Here is a 27,569-nt window from a genome sequence, read left to right as displayed (position 1 = left end):
TGATGTGATGCAGTCTCATTCAGAGTATTTCAGACTTTCCTCTAATATATTCCCTGTGTTCCTTGTCTAATATAATGCAATCTCATTCAGAGTATTTCAGACTTTCCTCTAATATATTCCCTGTGTTCCTTGTCTGATGTGTTACAATCTCATTCAGAGTATTTCAGACTTTCCTCTAATATTTTCCCAGTGTTCCTTGTCTGATGTGATGCAGTCTCATTCAGAGTATATTAGACTTTCCTCAAATATATTCCCTGTGTTCCTTGTCTGATGTGATGCAATCTCATTCAGGGTATTTCAGACTTTCCTCTAATATTTTCACAGTTCCCTGTTCAGATAGTTTTCACTTAAATGCACACATAGTGGACATGTTCTTTAAAAACTTCAAAACACTGCCAGTGTGGAATTAGACACTCCCATAAATGTATCACCACTTAATTTATGATGTAATACTTTCCAGTTGCTAACTACATTAAGACATGCTGTTAGGGTCACCTTCTTTTTGCACTCACCTGCTCACAATGGTCACTGGCAAATTTTGTGTATCATTGCAAAACTGTTACTTTGACCGCTTAGAAAAAGCATCTTTAGAAGAGAGCTCATACTTCTGTTGCTTATGTTTCTAATGTAACAATCAGAAATGACGTGCCCCTTCTCCTTGCAATAAGTTGGCATAGGAGGAAATAATTATTTCTATTCAGTCTTATCAGAAGTTTGATTTCTAAAAGTTCTGAGATTTGGAAGTTTTCATATGACACTGAGATGAAGTTGTACCAAAAACTGCTGAGAGGAAGACTTACTGACGAATCAAACTTTGAGAGCCAATGAATAATCATTCAATGTTAGGACAGCATTTTCCCAAGTTTCCACTCATCAAGATAGCACTATGAATACAATTCTTGAACTCTTCAACTAGCATGAACTGTCTGAGGCTATATTAATTTTGATCAATCTATCAAACAGTTGTTCTTTTTCCCTAGCAAATGTAGTATGGTGTTTGTCGAGTTTCCATTTTTCAATTCCTAAAGCATTGTCAGTATGACCATGTACCAACTCATAACATTTCCTTAACCAAATCATTAACAGCACTCTGTTGTACTGGCAGTGTGACCAGGTACCAACTCATAACCTTTCAATGCAGTCCTTAACCAAATCATTAACAGCACTCTATTGTACTGGCAGTGTGACCAGGTACCAACTCATAACCTTTCAATGCAGTCCTTAACCAAATCATTAACAGCACTCTATTGTACTGGCAGTGTGACCAGGTACCAACTCATAACCTTTCAATGCAGTCTTTAACCAAATCATTAACAGCACTCTGTTGTACTGACAATGTGACCAGGTACCAACTCATAACCTTTCAATACAGTCCTTAACCAAATCATTAACAGCACTCTGTTGTACTGGCAGTGTGACAATGGTACCAACTCATAACCTTTCAATGCAGTCCTTAACAAAATCATTAACAGCACTGTTGTACTGACAGTGAAATGTAGCTAACTCAAGCTCTCCCAATAAATACACTTTGTAATAACAAAGTCTAGTGCTTTGTTGGCAATTTCAAGTTTTCAGCGATTACACTTTGTACAAACAAAGTCAAGTGCTATGTTGGCAATTTCAAGTTTACAGCGATTACACTTTGTAATAACAAAGTCTAGTGCTTTGTTGGCAATTTCAAGTTTTCAGCGATTACACAGTGTAATAACAAAGTCTAGTGCTTTGTTGGCAATTTCAAGTTTACAGTGATTACATGTTGTAATAACAAAGTCTAGTGCTTTGTTGGCAATTTCAAGTTTACAGTGATTACATGTTGTAATAACAAAGTCTAGTGCTTTGTTGGCAATTTCAAGTTTACAGTGATTACACGTAATAACAAAGTCTAGTGCTTTGTTGGCAATTTCAAGTTTTCAGCGATTACACATTGTAATAACAAAGTCTAGTGCTTTGTTGGCAATTTCAAGTTTACAGTGATTACATGTTGTAATAACAAAGTCTAGTGCTTTGTTGGCAATTTCAAGTTTTCAGCGATTACACATTGTAATAACAAAGTCTAGTGCTTTGTTGGCAATTTCAAGTTTACAGTGATTACATGTTGTAATAACAAAGTCTAGTGCTTTGTTGGCAATTTCAAGTTTACAGTGATTACATGTTGTAATAACAAAGTCTAGTGCTTTGTTGGCAATTTCAAGTTTTCAGCAATTACACATTGTAATAACAAAGTCTAGTGCTTTGTTGGCAATTTCAAGTTTACAGTGATTACATGTTGTAATAACAAAGTCTAGTGCTTTGTTGGCAATTTCAAGTTTACAGTGATTACATGTTGTAATAACAAAGTCTAGTGCTTTGTTGGCAATTTCAAGTTTACAGTGATTACATGTTGTAATAACAAAGTCTAGTGCTTTGTTGGCAATTTCAAGTTTACAGTGATTACACGTAATAACAAAGTCTAGTGCTTTGTTGGCAATTTCAAGTTTTCAGCGATTACACATTGTAATAACAAAGTCTAGTGCTTTGTTGGCAATTTCAAGTTTACAGTGATTACATGTTGTAATAACAAAGTCTAGTGCTTTGTTGGCAATTTCAAGTTTTCAGCGATTACACATTGTAATAACAAAGTCTAGTGCTTTGTTGGCAATTTCAAGTTTACAGTGATTACATGTTGTAATAACAAAGTCTAGTGCTTTGTTGGCAATTTCAAGTTTACAGTGATTACATGTTGTAATAACAAAGTCTAGTGCTTTGTTGGCAATTTCAAGTTTTCAGCGATTACACATTGTAATAACAAAGTCTAGTGCTTTGTTGGCAATTTCAAGTTTACAGTGATTACATGTTGTAATAACAAAGTCTAGTGCTTTGTTGGCAATTTCAAGTTTACAGTGATTACATGTTGTAATGACAAAGTCTAGTGCTTTGTTGGCAATTTCAAGTTTACAGTGATTACATGTTGTAATAACAAAGTCTAGTGCTTTGTTGGCAATTTCAAGTTTACAGTGATTACACATTGTAATAACAAAGTCTAGTGCTTTGTTGGCAATTTCAAGTTTTCAGCGATTAGACTGTGTAATAACAAAGTCTAGTGCTTTGTTGGCAATTTCAAGTTTTCAGCGATATTCAAAATGAGAAAAGTATTGATCTACTTCTTTTTTTTAAAAAGAGGTACTAACATTTTTTAAAATAAATTCTCAAAATTGATTTGTGCATCTAATTGAGCTGTTATTGTCCAGTAATTGAATTGCTTAGTACATTATATATACAGTACTAATCATTATAATAACCTGCATTTATGGAGGGAAATATACATGTGTGTATATGGTAAACACTATACATGCTGCTTAATTTAGTCTCAATTTTTTATCTATGCATTGCTGCTGAATTTCTCAAATGAGTAACATTAATATTTTCTATGATTTTGTGTTTTGTTTCCTTCAAATAATTGTTAGCTGGTGTAGTCTACGGGTATTGAGTTAGCGAAAGTAGGGAAAATCAATGTTAATGGCTGGCATCCCATCTTCGCTAACCAAGGTTCTGATATGTTAACCCAATCTATACCTTGTTGTATTGAGCAGATATTTCTGTGCTTCAGGTCTCTGAATTTGCAAACTGTGCATCCAATCAAACATAAGTTGTTCAAATTGAACACTGTTCTTACATGATCGAGACAAGGGGAGCATACAACTTGAATGGACTCATAAGTAAGCAATGACGCCCCCTGTCAGTCCATGTTTGTACAAAAACCTTTCACTCAAATGAACATGCAATGGTTTCTCTCCGGTACATTGTCACACTTACAATATTAAACTTAAAAGTATCCTTTTGAAGTCCGTTAATTCCACCATCTTTGGCTGATGTACAATGCACCGCTGTTACACACTGTTGGTTAATTGGCATTACATACTAGGGGAGGCAACTCATGAATTCCAATAGATGTCGCTAGGACAAAGCACTAATATATCAGTTCAATCCACCAAGGTGTAGATAGGGTTAACATATTGGAAACTTGGCTAGCGAAGATGCTGGCATCCTTGATAATTGGACTAATGACAATTTGTAGTTAACCATTTAAGATTGTACAATACCTGCTCAATATGTTCATAGCCCATTGTTTCATTTTATATGTCATTGCATTTAACACTGACTTATCAGTTCTTTACTTTGTTGGCATGAACACACGCTGACTTCCGTTGTCATGCAGTCTACCTTGGTAATATTGTAAGAATGCATAACTTAACACAGGTTCTGAACCATTACTATGAGTGAAATTGTAAACACAGTATGATTTTGTTGGGGGTGGGGAGAACAATACAGTCATAATGAAGTAATGTGTAAGATATCGAGTTGGTAACTTCTTTATATAACATTGTGAAAATTGGTAAGTTCTTTATATAATCATTGTGAAAATTGACTTGATGTACAGTTGCCGTACTAGCTCATGTTTGAATATTCTAACAAATTTATGACTTTGTTTTTACTTTTACTATATAGTTATGTAGCTTTAGGTAATATTTTGGGCAGTAAATTTTTGCTTAAAGTTTTTTTAAGCACAAGCAATATTTATTTAAAGTAAATTTGTAATTACTTTATTTCTTCTAAATTATATGAATTCTATTCATTTCTAATTTATTTTACAATCAAATTACATATTGTATCATTTGGTATAAGAATTCAGTTATATGTTCAAGTTAGTATTGTCCTTCATCATCATCATCAGTCTCATGACCTAGTGTGGTCGTTGAGGCACTGTGCTGCTGAACATCTGACCAGTTCCCTCCTCTTGTCTCGATCATGTGCCAATGCCTGTGTCTCCGCAAAACGTTTCCCCGGTCCATTCTGTGATGTTGTCAGTCCACTTTTTTCTCTGTCAACCTCTCCTTCTGCCACCCTGGACGCTGCCCTGCAGGACTGTTGTGGATAGACTGTTGGCTCTAGTGACATGGCCATACCATTTCAGCTTTCTCTTTTTGACGGTGGTGAGGAGGTCCTCATATTGGCCTACTTTGCGCCTGATGGTGTTATGCACTTCTTCATTTGTGATGTGGTCCATGTAAGAGATGCCAAGGATGGTTCTGTAGCATCTCATTTCAAGTGACTGGATTCTTCATTGTAATTCTGCTGTCAGGATCCATGCCTCACATGAGTACAAAAAGACTGAGATGACTAGACCTCGCAATAGTCTAATTTTAGTTTTCAGACAGATATTCTTGTCTCTCCAGATGGGTCTTAGCTTTGACATAGCTGCCATTGTTTGTGCTGCTGTTGACAAAATTTCTGCTCTTGATCATTCTTCAGTGATTATGGAACCAAGATATTTGAACTGGCTCACTGTTTCCAGTTCATGTCCTCTGACTTTAATCTTGGCTGAGATTTGTTTGCCACTATTTGTCATAAGTTTTGTCTTCTCAGCGCATATCTCCATGTCAAATCTGGAAGATATTTCATCCAGGTTCTTCACTAAGGTGGCTAGCTCATCTTCACTGCCTGCCAGCCCATCAATGCCCTCTGCAAAGCGGAGGTTGATGATGTTACGCCCTGGGATAACTTTGTCCTTGGGATAACTAATTATGGAATTGGTGTAGAGGTACAAATTACAAGCAACATCACGTTGTGTTAATTTGCAGAAAGCGAGTGTTTTCAAGTCTTTCATTTTTACTAACAAAAATGGGTGCCTGTGCTTGCAACAGCTGTATTAGTTGAATTTTCAGTTTAAGGAATAACAAGGCATATGACTAATAATTACTCATGACGGTTGAAGTTAAAAATAACTTGCATACAGTTAATATTGTTTTAGTTAGATTCTCCACCTCTTGTATTAATGTGTATCGGAACAGTATTGCTGCATTGATATATTTATGAATGAGTTCACCCCTAAGATGCAAAGGTAGTCATTATTGAATGATGCTTTCTAGGCTGTGTCCAGTAGTTGCTTAAATATATTGGGATAACAGTAAAAGTATTGATGCATTCATATATTTATGAATGAATTCACCCTTAAGATGCAAAGGTAGGCCTTACTGAATGATGCTTTCTAAGCTGTGTCCAGTAGGCACTGTAATATATTGGGATAACAGTAAAAGTATTGATGCATTGATATATTTATAAATGGGTTCACCCCTAAGATGCAAAGGTAGTCATTATTGAATGATGCTTTCTAGGCTGTGTCCAGTAGGCAAATGAACTGTATTGGGATAACTGTAAAAGTATTGATGCATTGATATATTTATGAATGAATTCACCATTAAGATGCAAAGGTAGTCCTTACTGAATGATGCTTTCTAGGCTGTGCCCAGTAGGTGCTTAAATATATTGGGATAACTGTAAAAGTATTGATGCATTGATATATTTATGAATGAATTCACCCTTAAGATGCAAAGGTAGTCCTTACTGAATGACGCTTTCTAGGCTGTGTCCAGTAGGTGCTTAAATTTATTGGGATAACAGTAAAAGTATTGATGCATTGATATATTTATGAATGAATTCACCCTTAAAATGCAAAGGTAGTCATTAGTGAATGATGCTTTCTAGGCTCTGTCCAGTAGGCACTGAAATATATTGGGATAACAGTAAAAGTATTGATGAACATAATGTCTAACAATGTTAACAATGAAAGAAAATGGATTTGGACTGGTTGTAACCTTCAGAAATAATTTGTTTTCATTTTTCAGTTTGCATAGTGAGACAAATGTATTAGGTTGTTCATTAAAAAAGTAGATTTAAGTTGAGAAACTGGAAACAGAGATATATTCTGTGGCCTTATTATCAGGGTCCTTCCCAGTAGACTTAAACCTGGAAGTGGAGGTCCAACACGTAATCCTAGTTTACTCAGTTTGTATGTTAGTAATATGTAACTAATTATCAATTACAGGTAAAGGAATTCCAGTAGAAATTTTGAACATGGACGACAGATCCATCCAACTATTTGAAAATGCACTAAAAGATGGAAAGGAGAAAGTTTACAGTATACGAGTTATGGTTGTTGGACATCTGGGTGTCGGCATGACAACCCTCATAAAGCGGCTTCTTGGAAAGGATGTCAACATCTCTGAGAGACAAAGCACAGAGGGCATAGATGTCCATTTGCATTGTTGTGATGTTTCCTTATCCAGCCATGAATGGACATTGCTGAAAAAAGGTAATTGTGTACAGATCAAATGTTTCTGCTTCAGATTTTTGGATTTCTTCTTACATTCTAGAAATTTTGCCCTCTATTCATGTTAGGAACTTTGATTCTTTTGACATTGTGTTCAATGCTTTCAAATAAAGAGAGTCATTCTACCACAGATGTTAGCATCTGCAGATGTAAATTTGTCAAAGCAGGTCTTCAGTTTCCATTTGTGTATGACGCAAATTGAAGAATTTTCTGTGATTGTTACACTTGAAAATGAATAAATATTGTATCCTTGTTGTCAACAGTAGATATTTCCTTCCACTCTGAGGACAGAGCATGCTCAGTCTCTGCGATCACAGACCTGGCAGTCTTTATGATTTTGCTGTAAGGCTTACGAAAATGACCCTTAAAATATTGACTTACTGGATAAAAGCAAAAACTATGGAAAAAATTATTGCTGCTGAAAAAAATAGGATGATTGGCTTTTCTGTGTTTGATTTGGATCTTGGTTTCATATGAAAATTAGGGAAATCAGTCACGGAACCAGACTAACTTTACAGCAGTACCTCAGACACTTTAAACTACACATATTGTTTCATACAAAGCATATGCGTGATCAAACTTTTACCTTGGAATTTAAAAAAAAATGACATCCAGCAAGCAATGACAAAATGTGTTAATAATCAGCAGGGAAGAAAAATGATTAAAGGAATATTCAGATTCTTTTGAATGCAAGCAGGAAGGGACACAATTATGCTTATTGGACATCACATGTTAATTTGAGTGTGTCCTATGGTGGAAGATACAATTGCCGTCGTCATGTAAAATGGAAAAAAGTTACCAAGAATTATACAGAGGTAGCAACAGCCCATTTAGCTGCACAGGGTTTGGAACTGAAGTTTTTACAACCGTACTAGTGGTAAACAAGGTCTCTGTGTATATTACAAACTTTTCAGTTCAACAAAATGTTTACTGTTGTTGCAGGTTTTTCGAATACTGAACCTTTAAATACTTTTTACATCTTTACAGTAGCAATTTAGGATATTTTGTTACACCTTACTGGAAACTGATCAGACTTATGGAAAAATGTCAACTGCCTTTCTGAGATGGTCTCGTCATGTTTGGCAGGTCTGCAGTCGTAGGTTATAAGGTAGCCCGTTTCAAATTCTCCAAAGGTCTGGCTATTGGGTTATGTGTGATTTGTGACTGTCTTCCCCTTCCGTCAGCGTTGCCATGCATAATTGAGATGGATATGACTCACTGTCTAGAGATGGAGATCATATCGGTCTTCACTGCATTTTATTCATGACAGTCAAACTCCATGAAGGAAGGGCCATCACTATTTCTTGGACATACCTCAATCATTTATCATTAGATGTCATTATGACGGCACTGTTTTGGTCATTATATATAACAATCTCTTTTTAGCATTGGTTCTTACACTCCAGAGTGAATTGTTTATCTTTGGGGGTGGGTGGGTTATAATGATAATTACAAAAGTGACACAGACTGCTGCTGTATAATAGCTGTGGATTGACTGTACTATAAGGTGAACAATTTTTGTTACAGCAACATTCAGCTACATGGTAGTGACAGATAACTGTATTACTGATTAAGTGAGAATGATTATTTAGCACTGCACTGTGGAGCTTTATGGTTTCTGATTTTAAATCACTGTGACATCTCAGTCTTTCCATGTATGGTCTTCATGTTTTGGCTATTAAAATGTCAGTAATGTCAGTATGTACCCTCTGCATTAGAGATGCACTATATGTACCTGTCTAGTGAATGGTGGTTTGTGGCTATTTAGCACTGCACTGTGGAACTTTATCATGGATTGCCTGTCTAGTGAATGGTGGTTTGTGGCTATTTAGCACTGCACTGTGGAGCTTTATCATGGATTGCCTGTCTAGTGAGAATGGTGGTTTGTGCCTATTTAGCACTGCACTGTAGAGCTTTATCATGGCGTGAGCATGGATAGGATTAACTCCCACACTCTAATGCATGGAGAAATGAAACATTGCATGAGCTGTGATGTAGGTCCATGCTTTCTTCTGGAGTAGGTGTGAAGGTGAGGGGTCTTTGTAGCTAGATGTGTAGTTCTATATAAATTCATGAACGCCTCAATTTCTGCATTTGTCTGAAACATTCGGCTACATGGCAGCGACAGGTAACTGTATTACTGATTTAGTGAGAATGGTGGTTTGTGGCTATTTAGCTCTGCACTGTGGAGCTTTATCATGGAGTGCCTGTCTAGTTAATGATGGTTTGTGGCTATTTAACCCTGCACTGTAGAGCTTTATCATGGTGTGCCTTGCTAGTGAGAATGCTGGTTTGTGGCTATTAAGCACTGCACTGTAGAGCTTTATCATGGTGCGCCTGTCTAGTGAATGGTGGTTTGTGGCTATTTAGCACTGCACTGTGGAGCTTTACCATGGATTGCCTGTCTAGTGAAAATGGTGGTTTGTGGCTATTTAGCATTGACTGTGGAGCTTTATCATGGTGTGCCTGTCTAGTGAGAATGGTGGATTGTGGCTATTTAGCACTGCACTGTGGAGCACTATCATGGTGTGAGCATGGATAGGATTAACTCCCCCACTCTGATGCATGGAGAAATTGCATGAGCTGTGATGTTGGTCCATTCTTCCTTGTATAATTCTGGAGTAGGAGTGAAGGTGAGGGGTCTTTTTAGCTAGATGTGTAGTTATATAAATTCACAAATGCCTCAATTTCTGCATTAGTCTCATGCTTGCAAAGGTTTATGGAATCGGAATGTACCGGTATGTGGTCTGCTACTCAGAATAATAATGCATCTCTGTATACAATATGTTCTGTACAGAAGTAGGTCACTATGATCATTGTTTCACTTCTGACTGATTTAGGTTAAATTTGTGTTTTTGGTAATCTCTTGATATGATTCATAATAAAATCACAAGGCGTGGCAATTATAAGCATTGTCTCACTAACAGAACTTTTTTTTAGTGGCCACTTTTTGCATCAAGATTTTAACACCTACCTATATATGTATAGGAAGCTAATTCACTTTTAGAATACTTGCCCATTTATTGTACTACACTTGTACATACATCGTACCTCACTTACTAATATATTTTAAACCAAACAAAATATGTTTCTGGTCTCCTGACAGTCCCTGCTTTTCATTGCCAACTGTAGGACTTTCTTCCTCCCAGAATATATATATATGTTGAAAAAATAAACTATCCACCTACCCTAAGTTTAAAACCAGTGCAGTGGTGAACACATACGTGGGGGCTTTACTTGATTGCAATTTTCACCAATCATGAGCATGTGATAGTCTATATGCCGCAGAGAAAAATTGCAAACTTACAAGGAGGTGGAATGCAGTAGCATAAACTAGGTGTTTAAATTTGATCTTAGATTATAGGATTAATACCTTTGTAGAAAATTTAGTCGTGTACTTGGAACATTTTTGATACAGTTAAAACTAGTAGTTTACAATATTTCTTGTCAATGGTGTTTTCCAAAATAAAATTTCTAGTTCACGTATAATTATAAGTATATAAAAAATAAACATTTATGCTTCCTGAATAGTCCTGCATTAGTACGCAAATGTACCTTGGTATTATTTTCCATCTTCATCCTTTATTTTGTTGAAAGATTCTTGTATTATTAGAAGTTTATACATGATCCATCTGCCCACTGGACTTTGCATTGGTAAAATTCAAGGCAAATCAATCTGGATTTCTGGATTCTTATTAAAGTGTTTGCAACACCTGTACTTAAATTTGTTGCATAGAATCTGCATCTAGTGAGATGTAAAATTAGTTCCTTACTGGCAATTTACTCTTGAGTACATTTTCAGCTTGAATGTCTGATCCAATACATAATTCAGTTGTGTAAACTGCTCTTTTTATTTATAGATTCAGAACAGGATTATCGACTACAGCGGCTTGCCAAGGTTCTGATTGAGAAACAACCAGCACAGAGTCAGGCTGCTGATGAGAAACAGGTTGTAATCCCTCATGAAGGGGAGATAACTGATATCGATTCTCCTCAACATGACTTGGTCAAACCTCTGCCATCTACTACTAGTCAGCAAGTAGGATTCCCTTCTTCTGTAGTTCCGAGAAATCTTCCAAAGTCTGATGTACACACCACGGTTAGATCAGAATCTGGAGAAAATGTTTCCAGTGAAAGTTGCATGAAGGATCCCAACAGGGAAATTTTACAATTGTTGCAAAAGAATGCAGATAAAATAAAAAATTATTTAGGCAAATATGCACCTTTGGCAATGTGGGACTTTGCAGGGCAGTACGCCTTTTACACAACGCACCAAATGTTCCTATCAAGACGTGCCATATACCTCTTGGTTTCAGATATCAGTGGACACATAGACGATATGGTAGACGATGAATGTTACTTTGACAGGAAGGGGATAATGAAGTGCAGAGTGCATGGTGAGTTCCGGGCTGCTTCTGCTGTGCGATGATACATTACTTCATTCTTTACCAGAAAATAACTTTACTTAGATAGCACACTGTTAGTGACCCACAGTATTTAAGTTGCCTATTCAGGATAGAAAGTTTACATGCCCAGTTCTAAATGGCAAATCAGAATTTCTAATGGCCCATTTCATTTTCCAATTTGTTGCCCGAGTTTGCAATACTGATTCAGGGCTATCTGTTGTTTCTCTAAAAAGGATATAATGGCAAGTACTTATTCAGGACAATCATGGCTATTACTGATTCAGGGCAAGCTTGGCAACTATTAATTCAGGTCATGTTGGGGATGTCCTGATTTGGGTCATGCTGCCTGGGCAAGTTCTAATTCGGGGCCTGCTGGGGAAGTACTGATTCAGGGCATGCTGGAAAGGTAATAATCAAGGATCTACTGGGCAAATACTGATCCAGGGCATGCTGGGCAACTATTAATTCAGGTCATTTTGGGCAACTACTGATCCAGTGCATGCTAGGCAACTATTCAGGTCATTCTGGGCAAATACTGATCCAGGGCATGCTGGGCAACTATTAATTCAGGTCATTCTGGGCAAGTACTGATCCAAGGCATGCTGGGCAAGTACTGATTGAGGGCATACTGAGCAGGTACTGATTGAGGGCATGCTGGGCAAGTATCTATTCAAGACATGCTCGGCAGGTACTCATTCAGGAATATTGGATGAAAAGGATGTTATGTTAAGTGTATTGCCAACGTTTGTCATGATCATACAAACTTGTATGTGTTTTTGTATATCGAGCTAAAATTCCCACAAAATGAGAGACATTTTAGATTTGCCTCAAGGCTACTTTGAACAAGTAATCAAAAATATTTCAGGCAGTATTTCTTTGCTGCCAAGTGTTCAGAATGATGTCAGGCAGCATTTATTTGCTTTCAAATATTCAAATATTTTAGGTAGTGTTTATTTGCTTTCAAGTATTCAGATATGTCAGGGAATGTTTATTTGCTTACAAATATTCATCTTTTTCAGGCAGTGTTTATTTGCCTACAGTTATTCAGCTATTTCAAGCTGTGTATTTTTGTTGCTTACAAGTTTTCAACACAATTTCAGGGAGTGTTTATTTGTTTTCAAGTATTCAGCTACTTAAGACAGTGTTTATTTGCTTCTAAGTGTTCAACTGTTTGATGCAATGTTTGTTTGCTTTCAAGTATTCAGATATTTCAGGCAGTGTTTATTTGCTTACAAGTATTCAGATATGTCAGGGAATGTTTATTTGCTTATAAGTATTCAGCTATTTCAGGCAGTGTTATTTGCTTACAATTATTCATCTATTTCAGGCAGTGTTTATTTGCTTATATGTGCTGAAATATTCCAGGTGATGTTTATATGCTTATACTAGGTTTTTAAATATTTCAGGCAGCGCTTATTTCCTTACAATTATTCAACCATTTCAGGCAGTGTTTATTTGCTTACAAGTATTCAGCAGAGGTCTCGCTAGGATTTTAAAACTAGGAGTCCAGGACTCATATTTTGGTACAGATATTAGTCCTACCAGCCACATTTGCAGTCCCCATTATCATATTGGGCATATCTGAAGTGGCTAAATGACAGATGAGAAGAGCAAGTGCATGTCTTTGAGTTTAATTTTCCAAATTCTTTACACCACTGACATATAGCTTTAGTTTTTCTATTAGAGTGAGACTGAATTTTGTCAATTCAAGAGAAGGCCTTATCCCAAACACTAAACCAGGCATCACACCTTCTAACACTTAGCTACTGTTCCATCAAACTATCTGTTCAAGCAGCTTCAGCACTCTTTTGAATCTCACTACAATCTTCATCAATTTGTCGTTTAACCCCAAAATACGTATCCAAATTTTGTACACAGCATTTTTTCTAAGTCTCAACGTGTGTTGATTTTGAGGTAACATGCACTACTTATTTTGCTACACTAGGAAACTAACACAAAAATTAAAACTAAATTTGTTTATTTGATGTACTCTTATAATGATCACATGTACAACACTGGGTCTTTCTGCCTCGGAATTCAGTCATTGTAAATATCAACACATTTTCTCACCACTCAGCAGCTAGTCGAAGTCTTTGTACATGCCACCAGACTATTGCGTCATGTACTTCTGAGGTACTGTAATGACAACATATAGATCTGGAGGCCTTTCAGCCACCGAAGGCTGTCATTGTAAATATCAGCACAGCTAAAATGATCAATTGGTCAGCACATTTTCCCACTCAGCAGGTGGTTCAAGCAGGACTGGCAAGCCTAGGATTTTGCCGTCCAGCTATTGCATGTGTACGGAGGACTCCTGGGTAGTTGATTTTCTGTATCCCAGATTTAAAACAATTGCATCCAAAATATGAGTGATCAAGTGTTTCTGCATTGCAACTATTTCAGGCAGTGTTTATTTGCTTACAAATGTTCAACACAATTTCAGGCAGTGTTTATTTGCTTACTGGTGTTCAGCATTATTTCAGGCAGTTTTTATTTGCTTATAAGTATTCCAATATTTCAGGAATTGTTTCTTTGCTTACAATTACATGTAACCTTGCTCTTCAAGAAGCATGGGTCATTTTGGTTCAGTCGATTTGGATCATACATTGACTATTTGGAGCAATCTTAACAAAGACAGTGGGTACTACAGGAGACTGTAGGACAACACCTTTTAGGCCTCTGCAAGGGGGGTGAGTGGCTGAGCCAGAATTCGCAGTATTGAGATACTATAGTTCAGCCTTGTGCTGGCCTCATACGCTGTATGAGCACATGGTTAATTGATTACACTTATTTCCTGAAACCGGTTCAGGCATTGTTTCTTTTTAAATTTGGCTGCAATATTACAGTTTATCATTTTATGAACACTTGCACCATCTTAAAACATTTCATTCTGTCACAGATTCATTTGAAACTGTCTTGAACTGGATTATTCATAAAGTCAATACTGTTGTATAAAATATCATAATTGTCAGAAAGTAAGTTGTTTTGTCTGTACTGAGATTGTTATTAATACATTTTTTCCTGATATTTTCAGAGCTAGTTGAGGTTTGGATGAATTCCATCCATTCCTGTGCACCACCAGACAAAGAAAACATGAAATATCATACACCATCTTATGTCATCCCTCCCCCTGTTATTTTAGTGGGAACACATGCTGATGCTATTCCACAGGTAAAACATTTTTCAAAATTCCTGAATGTTGTAGTATTAACACTTTTCACTGAATGTGTGAACTGGTACCTTATTGTGTACACAGGATAATTCTTCAGGAGTGCTTCAATTTGTAACGTCATCAGGTAAAAATGGTAGCTATTTCATTTCATCAATGTATGAAGTTGTAATTTAATAAGGTAAGACTAACACAATTATTTCAGTGCATAAGAGTGCCAAGTTGTCATTTTTGTATGTAATAATAGCACAGTTATTTCATGCATCAGTTATTTTAATAAGTTGTTTAAACATTCATGCATCTTGAAGAACAAATTTGTATAGCATAAGTAAATTAATTTACCTGGGTTTGAACAATAATGGAAAGTGCTTGAACTTTAATGGTTACCAGATAGTGATAAAATTCAAGCCAGCTCCAAAAGGTACTTGATAATGCTCAGTTGACCTTGAAAAATGCCCAATAATCTAGACAAATAATTTCATTGGAAAACATTAGCTCCGTGAAATGGAAACTGATGCTTCTGATATTAACAAACAAACTGACTGACTGTCTATTTTTTGTTTCTTGAATTATCTATTTCAGTAAAAATGGTGTCGTCTGAGTCCAGTATTTGGAATGTCCAGTTTAAAAATTTCTTAAAATTTTTGAACAAATAAATAGGAGGAACTCTTGTGTTCAAAGAGATGCAGATCCAAAATATACAGAATTCTTGCAATTTTCAAAGACAGTGAACTACATCATATATATTGCTTGAAACATGGATAGGCCCAAGCAAATATGGTGACCATGTTGCTGGAAAAATAGCTTTTGTTTCTAAACACTCAGATGCAGGAGGTTGTGGTTTCGATCCCCAGCCGAGTCATACCAAAGACTTATCAAAATAGTACTAACAGCTGCCTCGCTCAGCATTAAGAGGTTAGGCCTGGTGTCTGGATAAATGTGACTGGGTGGGACATCATGCTACATGTCTGCAGCATCATGCCTCAGTGCTAGACATCACTATAAGCTGCCACACTGCAGACATCGTAGCCATGTCACTGAAAAATTGATGAAGCTACCAAATCACACATACACACACACACACACACACATTCTAAAATGGGGGCCCAGAGTGGCCGAGTGGTCTAAAGCGCTCACCGTTCCGGATCACTGCCATCTCACCTCTGTCTGCGTGGGTTCGATTCCAAGGCTCGCCTAGCGTGGGTACGTGGGAAAGCCTGCCAGTAGCTTCTCGTGGGTCGGTGGTTCTTACCTGGGTTTTCCAGGGTTCTTCCTCCACCAGTTATACTGGCCGCCATGTATAGCCTATCTTGTGCTGAAAAATGGCGTTAAACGCTATAACAACAACAACAACAACAAGAACAACATTCTAAATGCTAACAAGTTGACAGTGTTTGGTACCTCCTGGTGACAGTTAAGTTAAAACTTATAACTCAATGAATAAAATGATAAAGTTTTGTGTATTTTTTACTTCCTTGATTCCTTCTGCTTCTGAAATTAGTGGGGTGGGTGTGTGTGCAAAAACAATTGGGTTGGTGTGAAAATACCCCAGTAGTGCTGTCTTGAATCTGATTGAAATTATTGCAATTCTGAAGGCCATATATCACATTCGATTTTGATCAAGCAGAGAATGTTGTGCTTCGGTGATCAAGGTCTGTACAAGTACATTAATGAATTAAATAAATCATATTTCTGATATTGTTGAGTAAATTTGGTAACTTTTATTAAATAATCAAGGTTTTAGATGCATACACTTAAAAATTATAGAGGGTTCGCATGATCATTAAAGGTCACTGAAAAATGAACACCTTAATTCAAGGTCATTGATATTTTGCCTAGGTCATTGAATATTAGAGAGTGTGCTTAAAAAATAAAAATGTTAATCAAAATTTACTTTCAAGTTGTTAACTTTAAGATATGTATCAATTGGAAGTACTGTTTGATTTTCTGTCATATGCTAGCAATTTGACTATTATCGTAACCCACATGAAATAATCGGATATCACACATAATGCTCATTTCACTTGATGTCATTAACACTCATTGATATCATTAAGTTGAATGTCACATTGGGTCCTGGACAAGACATTCTGTCATTTGAACCATGCATTAAGGAAGTTATACAAATGCATGTTTAAAATACAAGCTTCGAAGACAATACAAAAGGGTTGAATTCCATTGTGGTTCATCTTAGAAGATTCATTCAGCGTATATTGTGTCTTATGTCTGTTATTTGTCATTTGTATGTTGTGTGTTATGCGTATGTTGTCTGTCATGTGCATGTTTTGTGTTGTTGTGTATGTTTTGTTACGTGTAAGTTGTGTGTCATATGTATGTTGTGAGTCCATCATGAATTGCTTGTTACCATTTATTCTTTGTATTTTGTATCCAATTTTAATCAAACTTGGCATGTGGACTTATATCATCAATATTTTAGATTACATGTAGTTCAGCAGTGAGCAAAATCCATGCATATTATTAAGGTGATTTTGCATTTGATTGGATGTTCCTGATACCACCCTGGAACCCATAATTTTCATTCAGTTTTGGCCAGACTTGGAATATGGGTGTATAGTCTCTCAGAACAGCTTTGTATCATTGGCTATGGTATAAAGTTAGGTTTAAAATTCGTCCTGCAGTATCTCCATCATTATTAACAATGACTATTTTACATACACATATGGTAGGTCTTGTTGAAGATCATTTTTTTTAAAGATAACTTTGTGCCAGTTGTGTTTGAATGATGTTGAATGTCAGATAGTTTTGGAGGTTCCCCAGCAAACACTAACTCCTGAGTACATGTTTGGTAATTCACAGGTAAGTAAAGTTTTGGAAGAAAACTTCATTCATGGTTTTAATGGCTTTACTTCAAACATTCATATCATCTCATTTGGTATTAAGCTATAATGGAGGTAGAAAATATAAAGTTGTAATGATTTTCACACACTCTTCAAGAATGAGTCCAAAGCAACATCCTATAGCAATGGCATTGTTATTGCTGTATGCCTGGTTTTATGGCTACCAATCTACAGTTTGGCAAGCTGGTGTATTTACTTCCTGAACTTGATTACTTTAGAAATTACATCTAACTTCTGTGATTGCTAGCTTGTGTTATTACCAGCTTGTGTTATTACTAGTTTTTATGATTGCTAGCTAATGTTATTACTAGCTTGTGTGATTACTAGCATATGTAATGTGAGTACTAGTTTGTGTGAGTACTAGTATGTGTGATGTGAGTACTATCTTGTGCAGTTACTAGCTTGCATGATGTTGAGTACTAGCTTGTGCAATTACTAGCTTGCATGATGTGAGTACTAGCTTGTGTGATAACTTGCTTGCATGATGTGAGTACTAATGTGATTACTAGCTTGTGCAATTACTAGCTTGCACAATGTGAGTGCTAGGTTGTGTGATGTGAGTACTTGGTTGAGTGAGTGCTAGTTTGTATGAGTACTAGCTTGTGAGATTACCAGCTTGTGTAATTACTAGCTTGTGTGAGTACTGGCTTGTGTGATTACTAGCTTCACATTAAAGTTTTGCAGGAAATGCTTTGAGTATTGGTGCACTTGAAAGATGTAGGCTTCTTGTTTTATTTGTCCTACATCTCAGAAATGGATATGTTTTGGGAAATGAAAAGAAATGGTTGAATTGGGTCACAAGACAATTTCATATTAAAGCAAGAATAACATTACATATACTGTTTATAACATGTTCAATTGTTCCATCATCATTTTTAAGTTGAATGCTCACACTCTTTTGTAAACATATTTATAGGCAAGGAAGGAAGAACAGACGAAACTGGTCCCAGATGCAGCATCAAAACCTGCCCTTTCAAAAAAGCAACCTAAACTTCTGAAACGGATTAGAGGCATTTTCACTAAGAAAGGTATGTCAAGAAGATAAATACTTTTAAATTTGTCATTAGACATGTAAGTACACAGGCAGTGACAAAATTGTCAGCAGATGTCATAGGTAAACTAATTGGTATAACACAGGTACAAAGATGATAAAACCAGCATCCTCAGCATGTTTCATGGGAAGGAATAATTGGCATATCTGACATTGCTAAATGGCAAAATAATGGACCAGTTTTTTTGTTGCCTGTCTAGTTATTCACATTCTTTATCAGAATGATACTTTGGTAGCCTTTATCAGAATGATAGTGTGGTAGACTCCATCAGAATGATATTGTGGTAGACTCCATCAGAATGATATTGTGGTAGCATCTATCAGAATGATATCATGGTAGCCTCCATCAGAATGATATTGTGGTAGACTCCATCAGAATGATATTGTGGTAGCCTTCATCAGAATGATACTGTGGTAGCCTTCATCAGATTTATATTTTGGCAGACTCTATCAGAATGATATTTTGGGAGACTCCATCAAAATGATATGGTGGTATTCTTCATCAAAATGATATTGTGGTAGCCTTCATCAGAATGATATTGTGGTAGACTCCATCAGAATTATATCATGGTAGCCTTCATCAGAATGATACTGTGGTAGCCTTTATCACAATATTGTGGTAGACTACATCAGAATGATATTGTAGTAGCCTTCATCAGAATGATATTGTGGTAGCCTTCATCAGAATGATAATGTGGTAGACTCCATCAGAATGATATTGTGGTAGACTCCATCAGAATGATATTGTGGTAGACTCCATTAGAATGATATTGTGGTAGACTTTATCAGAATGATAATGTGGTAGCCTTCATAAGAGAATACTTGTACATTTGTCATAAAATCATAATGATCATATGATAAATGGCACTCTGTGTACGTACCACAGACAATACTTGTACATTTATTGTAAAGTCATAATGATCATATGATAGATGGCATTCTGTGTACATCCCACAGACAATACTTGTACATTTGTCATAAAGTCATAATGATCATATGATGGTATATGGCACTCTGTGTACATCCCACAGACAATACTTGTACATTTGTCATAAAGTCATAATGATCATATGATAAATGGCACCCTGTGTACGTACCACAGACAATGCTTGTTCATTTGTCATAAATTCATAATAATCACATGATGACAGATGGCACCCTGTGTACATCCCACAGACAATACTTGTACATTTGTCATAAAGTCATAATGATCATATGATAGATGGCATTCTGTGTACATCCCACAGACAATACTTGTACATTTGTCATAAAGTCATAATGATCATATGATGGTATATGGCACTCTGTGTACATCCCACAGACAATACTTGTACATTTGTCATAAAGTCATAATGATCATATGATAAATGGCACCCTGTGTACGTACCACAGACAATACTTGTTCATTTGTCATAAATTCATAATAATCGCATGATGACAGATGGCACCCTGTGTACATCCCACAGACAATACTTGTACATTTGTCATAAAGTCATAATAGTCATTTGATGACAGATGTCACTCTGTGTACATCCCACAGACAATACTTGTACATTTGTCATAAAGTCATAATAATCATATAGATGGCATTCTGTGTACATCCCACAGACAATACTTGTACATTTGTCATAAAGTCATAATGATCATATGATGGTATATGGCACTCTGTGTACATCCCACAGACAATACTTGTACATTTGTCATAAAGTCATAATGATCATATGATAAATGGCACTCTGTGTACGTACCACAGACAATACTTGTTCATTTGTCATAAATTCATAATAATCACATGATGACAGATGGCACCCTGTGTACATCCCACAGACAATACTTGTACATTTGTCATAAAGTCATAATAGTCATTTGATGACAGATGGCACTCTGTGTACATCCCACAGACAATACTTGTACATTTGTCATAAAGTCATAATAATCATATCATAGATGGCATTCTGTGTACATCCCACAGACAATACTTGTACATTTGTCATAAAGTCATAATGATCATATGATGGTATATGGCACTCTGTGTACATCCCACAGACAGTACTTGTACATTTGTCATAAATTCATAATAATCACATGATGATAGATGTCACTCTGTGTACATCCCACAGACAATACTTGTACATTTGTCATAAAGTCATAATGATCACATGATGATAGATGTCACTCTGTGTACATCCCACAGACAATACTTGTACATTTATCATAAAGTCATAATGATAATATGATAAATGGCATTCTGTGTACATCCCACAGACAATACTTGTACATTTGTCATAAATTCATAATAATCACATGATGACAGATGGCACTCTGTGTACATCCCACAGACAATACTTGTACATTTGTCATAAAGTCATAATGATCATATGATGGTATATGGCACTCTGTGTACATCCCACAGACAGTACTTGTACATTTGTCATAAATTCATAATAATCACATGATGATAGATGTCACTCTGTGTACATCCCACAGACAATACTTGTACATTTGTCATAAAGTCATAATGATCACATGATGATAGATGTCACTCTGTGTACATCCCACAGACAATACTTGTACATTTATCATAAAGTCATAATGATCATATGATAAATGGCATTCTGTGTACATCCCACAGACAATACTTGTACATTTGTCATAAATTCATAATAATCACATGATGACAGATGGCACTCTGTGTACATCCCACAGACAATACTTGTACATTTGTCATAAAGTCATAATGATCAGATGATGGTATATGGCACTTTGTGTACATCCCACAGACAATACTTGTTCGTTTGTTATAAAGTCATAATGATCATATGATGGTATATGGCACTCTGTGTACATATCACAGACAATACTTGTAAATTTTCATAAAGTCATAATGATCATATGATGGTAGGTGGCACTCTGTACATCCCCCAGACAATACTCGTACATTTATCATAATGTTGTAATGATCATATGATGATAGATGGCACTCTGTGTACATCCCACAGACAATACTTGTACATTTGTCATAAAGTCATAATGATCATATGATGGTATATGGCACCTTGTGTACATCCCACAGACAATACTTGTACATTTGTCATAAAGTCATAATGATCATATGATGATAGATGGCACCTTGTGTACATCCCACAGACAATACTTGTACATTTGTCATAAAGTCATAATGATCATATGATGGTATATGGCACTCTGTGTACATCCCACAGACAATACTTTGTACATTTATTGTAAAGTCATAATGATCATATGATAGATGGCACCCTGTGTACATCCCACAGACAATACTTGTACATTTATCATAAAGTCATAATGATCATATGATAGATGAAACCCTGTATACATCCCACAGACAATACTTGTACATTTATTGTAAAGTTTAATGATCATATGATAGATGGCACCTTGTGTACATCCCACAGACAATACTTGTACATTTGTCATAAAGTCATAATAATCATATGATAGATGGCACCCTGTGTACATCCCACAGATAATACTTGTACATTTGTTATAAAGTCATAATGATCACATGATAAATGGCACTCTGTGTACATATCACAGACAATACTTGTACATTTATCATAAAGTCATAATAATCATATGATGATAGATGGCACTCTGTATACATCCACAGACAATACTTGTACATTTATTGTAAAGTCATAATGATCATATGGTAGATGGCACCCTGCATACATCCCACAGACAATACTTGTACATTTATCATAAAGTCATAATAATCATATGATAGATGGCATTCTGTGTACATCCCACAGACAATACTTGTACGTTTATTGTAAAGTCATAATGATCATATGGTAAATGGCACCCTGTGTACATCCCACAGACAATACTTGTACATTTGTCATAAAGTCATAATGATCATATGATGGTATATGGCACTCTGTTTACATCCCACAGACAATACTTGTACATTTATTGTAAAGTCATAATGATCATATGGTAGATGGCACCCTGTGTACATCCCACAGATAATACTTGTTCATTTATCATATATACGATGGTATATGGCACTCTGTGTACATCCCACAGACAATACTTGTACATTTATCATAAAGTCATTATGATCATATGACGATAGATGGAACTCTGTGTACATCCCACAGACAATACTTGTACATTTATCATTAAGTCATTATGATCATATGATAGATGACACCCTGTGTACATCCCACAGACAATACTTGTACATTTATCATAATAGTCATATGATAGATGACACCCTGTGTACATCCCACAGACAATACTTGTACATTTATCATAAAGTCATAATAGTCATATGATAGATGACACCCTGTGTACATCCCACAGACAATACTTGTACATTTATCATAAAGTCATAATAGTCATATGATAGATGACACCCTGTGTACATCCCACAGACAATACTTGTACATTTATTGTAATGTCTTAATAGTCATATGATGATAGATGACACCCTGTGTACATCCACAGACAATACTTGTACATTTATTGTAATGTCTTAATGATCATGTCGATAAAGGAAAGGATTAAGTTTAGACATTGTTGTTGTGTTTCATATACCATGTTGCCATATTGATGCATTGAGAAAATCATGTACCATGGTGTCAAATTGGTGTTTGGAGAAAGTCGTGTATCATGGTGTGATATTGGTGCATCACAAAAGCCATATGCTATGGTGCCAAATTAGTATTTGGAGATAGTTATGAACTTTTTCAGAGTTCAGTATGTTTCAAAGAGGGGGTAACAATCTGCATTCACTGTGGTAGACAGTTTGAAAATCTGGATATATCTACTTCTTAATGGATAGTTACTGTGACATAGGTGTTTTATTACAAGACTAGTGTTTCGTGATTATAAATTAAATCGTTGCCAATCACACCTTGATATCAGTGGCCATGGTACCTTTCTTGAAAATCATATTACTCATTCCCATTTAAGGATGGGCCTATTAACACCATCTTGAAAATCTTCACGTCACTAGTTCTATTTTAGGAGATCTTTTTATTAACACTCTCTTTAAAATCTCCTCATTCCATGTTAGAGTTGGTCCTATTAACACCATCTTGAAAATTGTCTTACTCCTTCCATTTTAGGGATGGTCCTATTAACACCATCTTGAAAATCTTCACGTCACTGGTTCTATTTTAGGAGATCGTTTTATTAACACTCTCTTTAAAATCTCCTCATTCCATGTTAGGGTTGGTGCTATTAACACCATCTTTAAAATCTTCACATCACTAGTTCTATATTAGGAGATCCTTTTTATAACACTCTCTTTAAAATCTCCTCATTCCATGTTAGGGTTGGTCCTATTAACACCATCTTGAAAATTTTCTTACTCCTTCCATTTTAGGGATGGTCCTATTAATACCATCTTGAAAATTGTCTTACTCCTTCCATTTTAGGGATGGTCCTATTAATACCATCTTGAAAATTGTCTTACTCCTTCCATGTGAGAGTTGGTCCTGTTAACACCATCTTGAAAATTGTCGTACTCCTTCCATGTTAGGATTGGTCCTATTAACACCATCATGAAAATTTTCTTACTCCTTCCATTTTAGAGATGGTCCTATTAACACGATCTTGAAAATTTTCTTACTCCTTCCATTTTAGGGATGGTCCTATTAACACCATCTTGAAAATTTTCTTACTCCTTCCATTTTAGGGATGGTCCTATTAACACCATCTTGCAAATTGTCTTACTCCTTCCATTTAGGGATGGTCCTATGAATACCATCTTTAAAATTGTCTTACTCATTCCATGTTAAAGTTGGTCCTGTTAACACCATCTTGAAAATTGTCTTACTCCTTCCATTTTAGGGATGGTCCTATTAACACCATCTTGAAAATTGTCTTGTCTTACTCCTTCTATTTTAGGGATGGTCCTATTAACACCATCTTGAAAATTTTCTTACTCCTTCCATTTTAGGGATGGTCCTATTAATACTATCTTGAAAATTGTCTGTCTTCTTCCATTTTAGGGATGGTCCTATTAACACCATCTTGAAAATTGTCTTACTCCTTCCATTTTAGGGATGGTCCTATTAATACCATCTTTAAAATTGTCTTACTCATTCCATGTTAGAGTTGGTCCTGTTAACACCATCTTGAAAATTGTCGTACTCCTTCCATGTTAAAGTTGTTCCTGTTAACACCATCTTGAAAATTGTCTTACTCCTTCCATTTTAGGGATGGTTCTGTTAACACCATCTTGAAAATTGTCTTGCTTGTCTTACTCCTTCCATTTTAGGGATGGTCCTGTTAACACCATCTTGAAAATTTTCTTACTCCTTCCATTTTAGGGATGGTCCTATTAACACCATCTTGATAATTGTCTTGCTCCTTCCATTTTATGGTTCTTATCTTCTTACTGATTCCACTTCATAGAGATGGTCATATCAACACCACCTTGAAAATTGTAATGCTAGTTTTAATTTATAGGCGGTCATATTAACACCATCTTGAAAATCTTACCAGTAGTTTTATTTTGAGGGTGGTCATATTAACACAATCTTGAAAATCTTATCACTAGTTTTAGTTTGGGGGTGGTCATATTAACACCATCTTGAAAATCTTATCACTAGTTTTATTTGAGGGTGGTCATATTAACACAATCTTGAAAATTGTATTACAGATTTCTTTTAGCTTGAAAATTTTCTTGCTATAGTTATTGCTTAACTTCAGTTTCTTAGTAATACTATGCTGATTTGAGTAAAGAAGATCATTGATGTGATAAAAAATGCCCAGAAATAGTCATTTCATTCATTGAGTTATAATTTCTAAGCAGACTATGACCTTGATGGACCAAACACTGTCATCATACTTAACTGAGTTTCTATATTACCATGGTGACACATTGTGTACACTATGGTTGAGTCTGTTTTCCTCAGACAACATAGTAACATAGTCCAGCATATTCGGTACCTAGCAGATAATTCTATAAATTACTGCACGGTTGAGAGTTGATAGCTATTTCCCTTTGCACACATGTACCGGTACATAAAAATTACACTGCTTGTTAAATCCATAGAAAGGCAAATTTGTGTTCATCATTCTTTGCTTTGTTTGATTTGACATTGTAAATTTCGGAAGAAGATGCCGTAGTATTTACCTTCTATGTACATACATATGTAGTCATGCATCCACCCCTTTGCTGAAAATGGACTTGTCTGGGAACTAGAAATGACCAGCAAGCAGGATCTTTTACAATGGAAATTTGGTATGAAACATGTAGATGATGAAGGTGTTATGGCATCCTTGGTCACAATCAGTTAAAATTATAAATCAATGAATGAACTAAGTTCTGTACATTTTTATCACATTTATGCTTTTCATTTTATAAATTAGCAGTGGGAAATTCCGAATAAACAGAGGCATATAGTAGGACTATAATTTTCTTTTAGGGATGGTCTTATTAACACCTTGAAAATCTTGTTCTCTTTTTAGGATGGTCATATTAACTTGATTTTTCTCAAAAAACAGTTCTTTCTATATTGAGATATTACTAATTAGAAATATTAAAATATCCCTGCCCCAAAAAATGGACAAATTGAGTAACAGCTGCATCTCACACATGAAGGGCTGTATTGGTAGTTTTAAAGAAAGTGCTTCTTTCTTGCAGTATTTAGATGTTTCTGTGTACAATGATGTTGATAGTACCCCATAAATGGACTCTTTGAAAGCCATCATAGAAATATTTAAGACTTCTTTTCCTAAATTGACATTTGTACTGATAATAGCTCAAATGAGTTAACGTTTCTCATGTGATCCAATTCTGACTTTAAATACAATTCATCTGAGTCTAGTTCCAATCAAATAATACAGATATCACAAGTATATTGAATCTGGAATTTCAGAATCCAGTAATCATCACTTCACATGAATATCCAACAACTGGAATGCTTAGTAATGGAACTGAAACACTTTAGGTGGGATCATCATAAACATTTTCATTAAAATCAATTATACAAGTCTTGTAACTTTAAATCACATGGTAATTGCCATGTCTGTGTTGATTGTTCTGTTGATATGAAAAAACAGTTGCTCTCTGGGGCAAATTTGGGAAGTTCTTCTACAAATGACTTCACAGAAATGACAGTGCAATTCATTTTGGTGAGACTAAAAGGTAATTTCAAGTGAGAATAAAATAACTAGGATGAATCGATAGGCCTGTGCTGCGCATCAATACAATTCACAATGCACAGCCTACAATAAGGGGGCCCCGAGTGGCCAGTGGTCTAAAACACTCACTGTTATGGATCATTGCCATCTGACCACTTTCTGTGTGGGTTCTAGTCTTGGATTCGGCTTGTGTGTATGCGAGAAAGCTTGCCAGTAATTTCTTGTGGTGTCAGTAGTTCTTTCCGGGGTTTTATTGGGTTCTTCCTCCACCATTTATAATGGCCACCATATATAACCTATCTTCTGCTGAACAATGGCATTAACCAAAAACAACAACAACCTACAATATAATACATTATTGATACACATCAGCTTTAGTGGTATGGTGGTACTGTTTTATACTTTAATGTTTTAGTTGTATTTTCAGTTTGCAGATTACATACAGACTTCTCACCTGTTCATATGCCATTCTCAAACTAACTTTTATTTTTCAGTTATTTTCACTGAACATTTTAGGTTATTTCAGGCTGTGCCATTTGATCAATTTCCCATGTTCACCACAGCCTTTGTTTCAAAACAGAAGAAATATTATCATTTCCTAGTGCAAGGAAAAATCTTATCTGGAATAAGTTTGAGTGTGGGAATGAGATGACTAACTACCAAATCCATCACATTGATTACACTTGCTTGCAGATGCAAGACAACTGCCATGTTGACAAGCCCTTATTTCTGTCTAAACTACCAAATCCATCACATTGATTCCACTTGCTTGCAGATGCAAGACAACTGCCATGTT

The 27,569-nt window shown here is 35.8% G+C and overlaps 1 protein-coding gene across 4 annotated transcripts in view; it reads left to right on the top strand.

Annotated features, from left to right (window-relative positions):
• The window catches only part of LOC149774743 (uncharacterized), a 175,623-nt gene that overhangs the window by 103,258 nt on the left and 44,796 nt on the right, over positions 1 to 27,569 (top strand). For all 4 annotated transcript variants that reach the window (XM_089944808.1, XM_089944807.1, XM_089944809.1 and 1 more), the window contains 4 exons: positions 6,863 to 7,129; positions 11,008 to 11,544; positions 14,588 to 14,724; positions 18,497 to 18,608. In XM_089944808.1, the coding sequence (XP_089800934.1) occupies positions 6,863 to 7,129; positions 11,008 to 11,544; positions 14,588 to 14,724; positions 18,497 to 18,608 (1,053 nt within the window). The remainder of the gene's footprint in view (positions 1 to 6,862; positions 7,130 to 11,007; positions 11,545 to 14,587; positions 14,725 to 18,496; positions 18,609 to 27,569) is intronic.

Source organism: Sinohyriopsis cumingii, unplaced genomic scaffold (genome assembly GCF_028554795.1).
Source record: "Sinohyriopsis cumingii isolate HCF-2022 unplaced genomic scaffold, ASM2855479v2 utg000160l, whole genome shotgun sequence".
NCBI classification, from domain to species: Eukaryota; Metazoa; Mollusca; class Bivalvia; order Unionida; family Unionidae; genus Sinohyriopsis; species Sinohyriopsis cumingii.
This window is presented reverse-complemented; position numbering and strand designations above follow the sequence as displayed.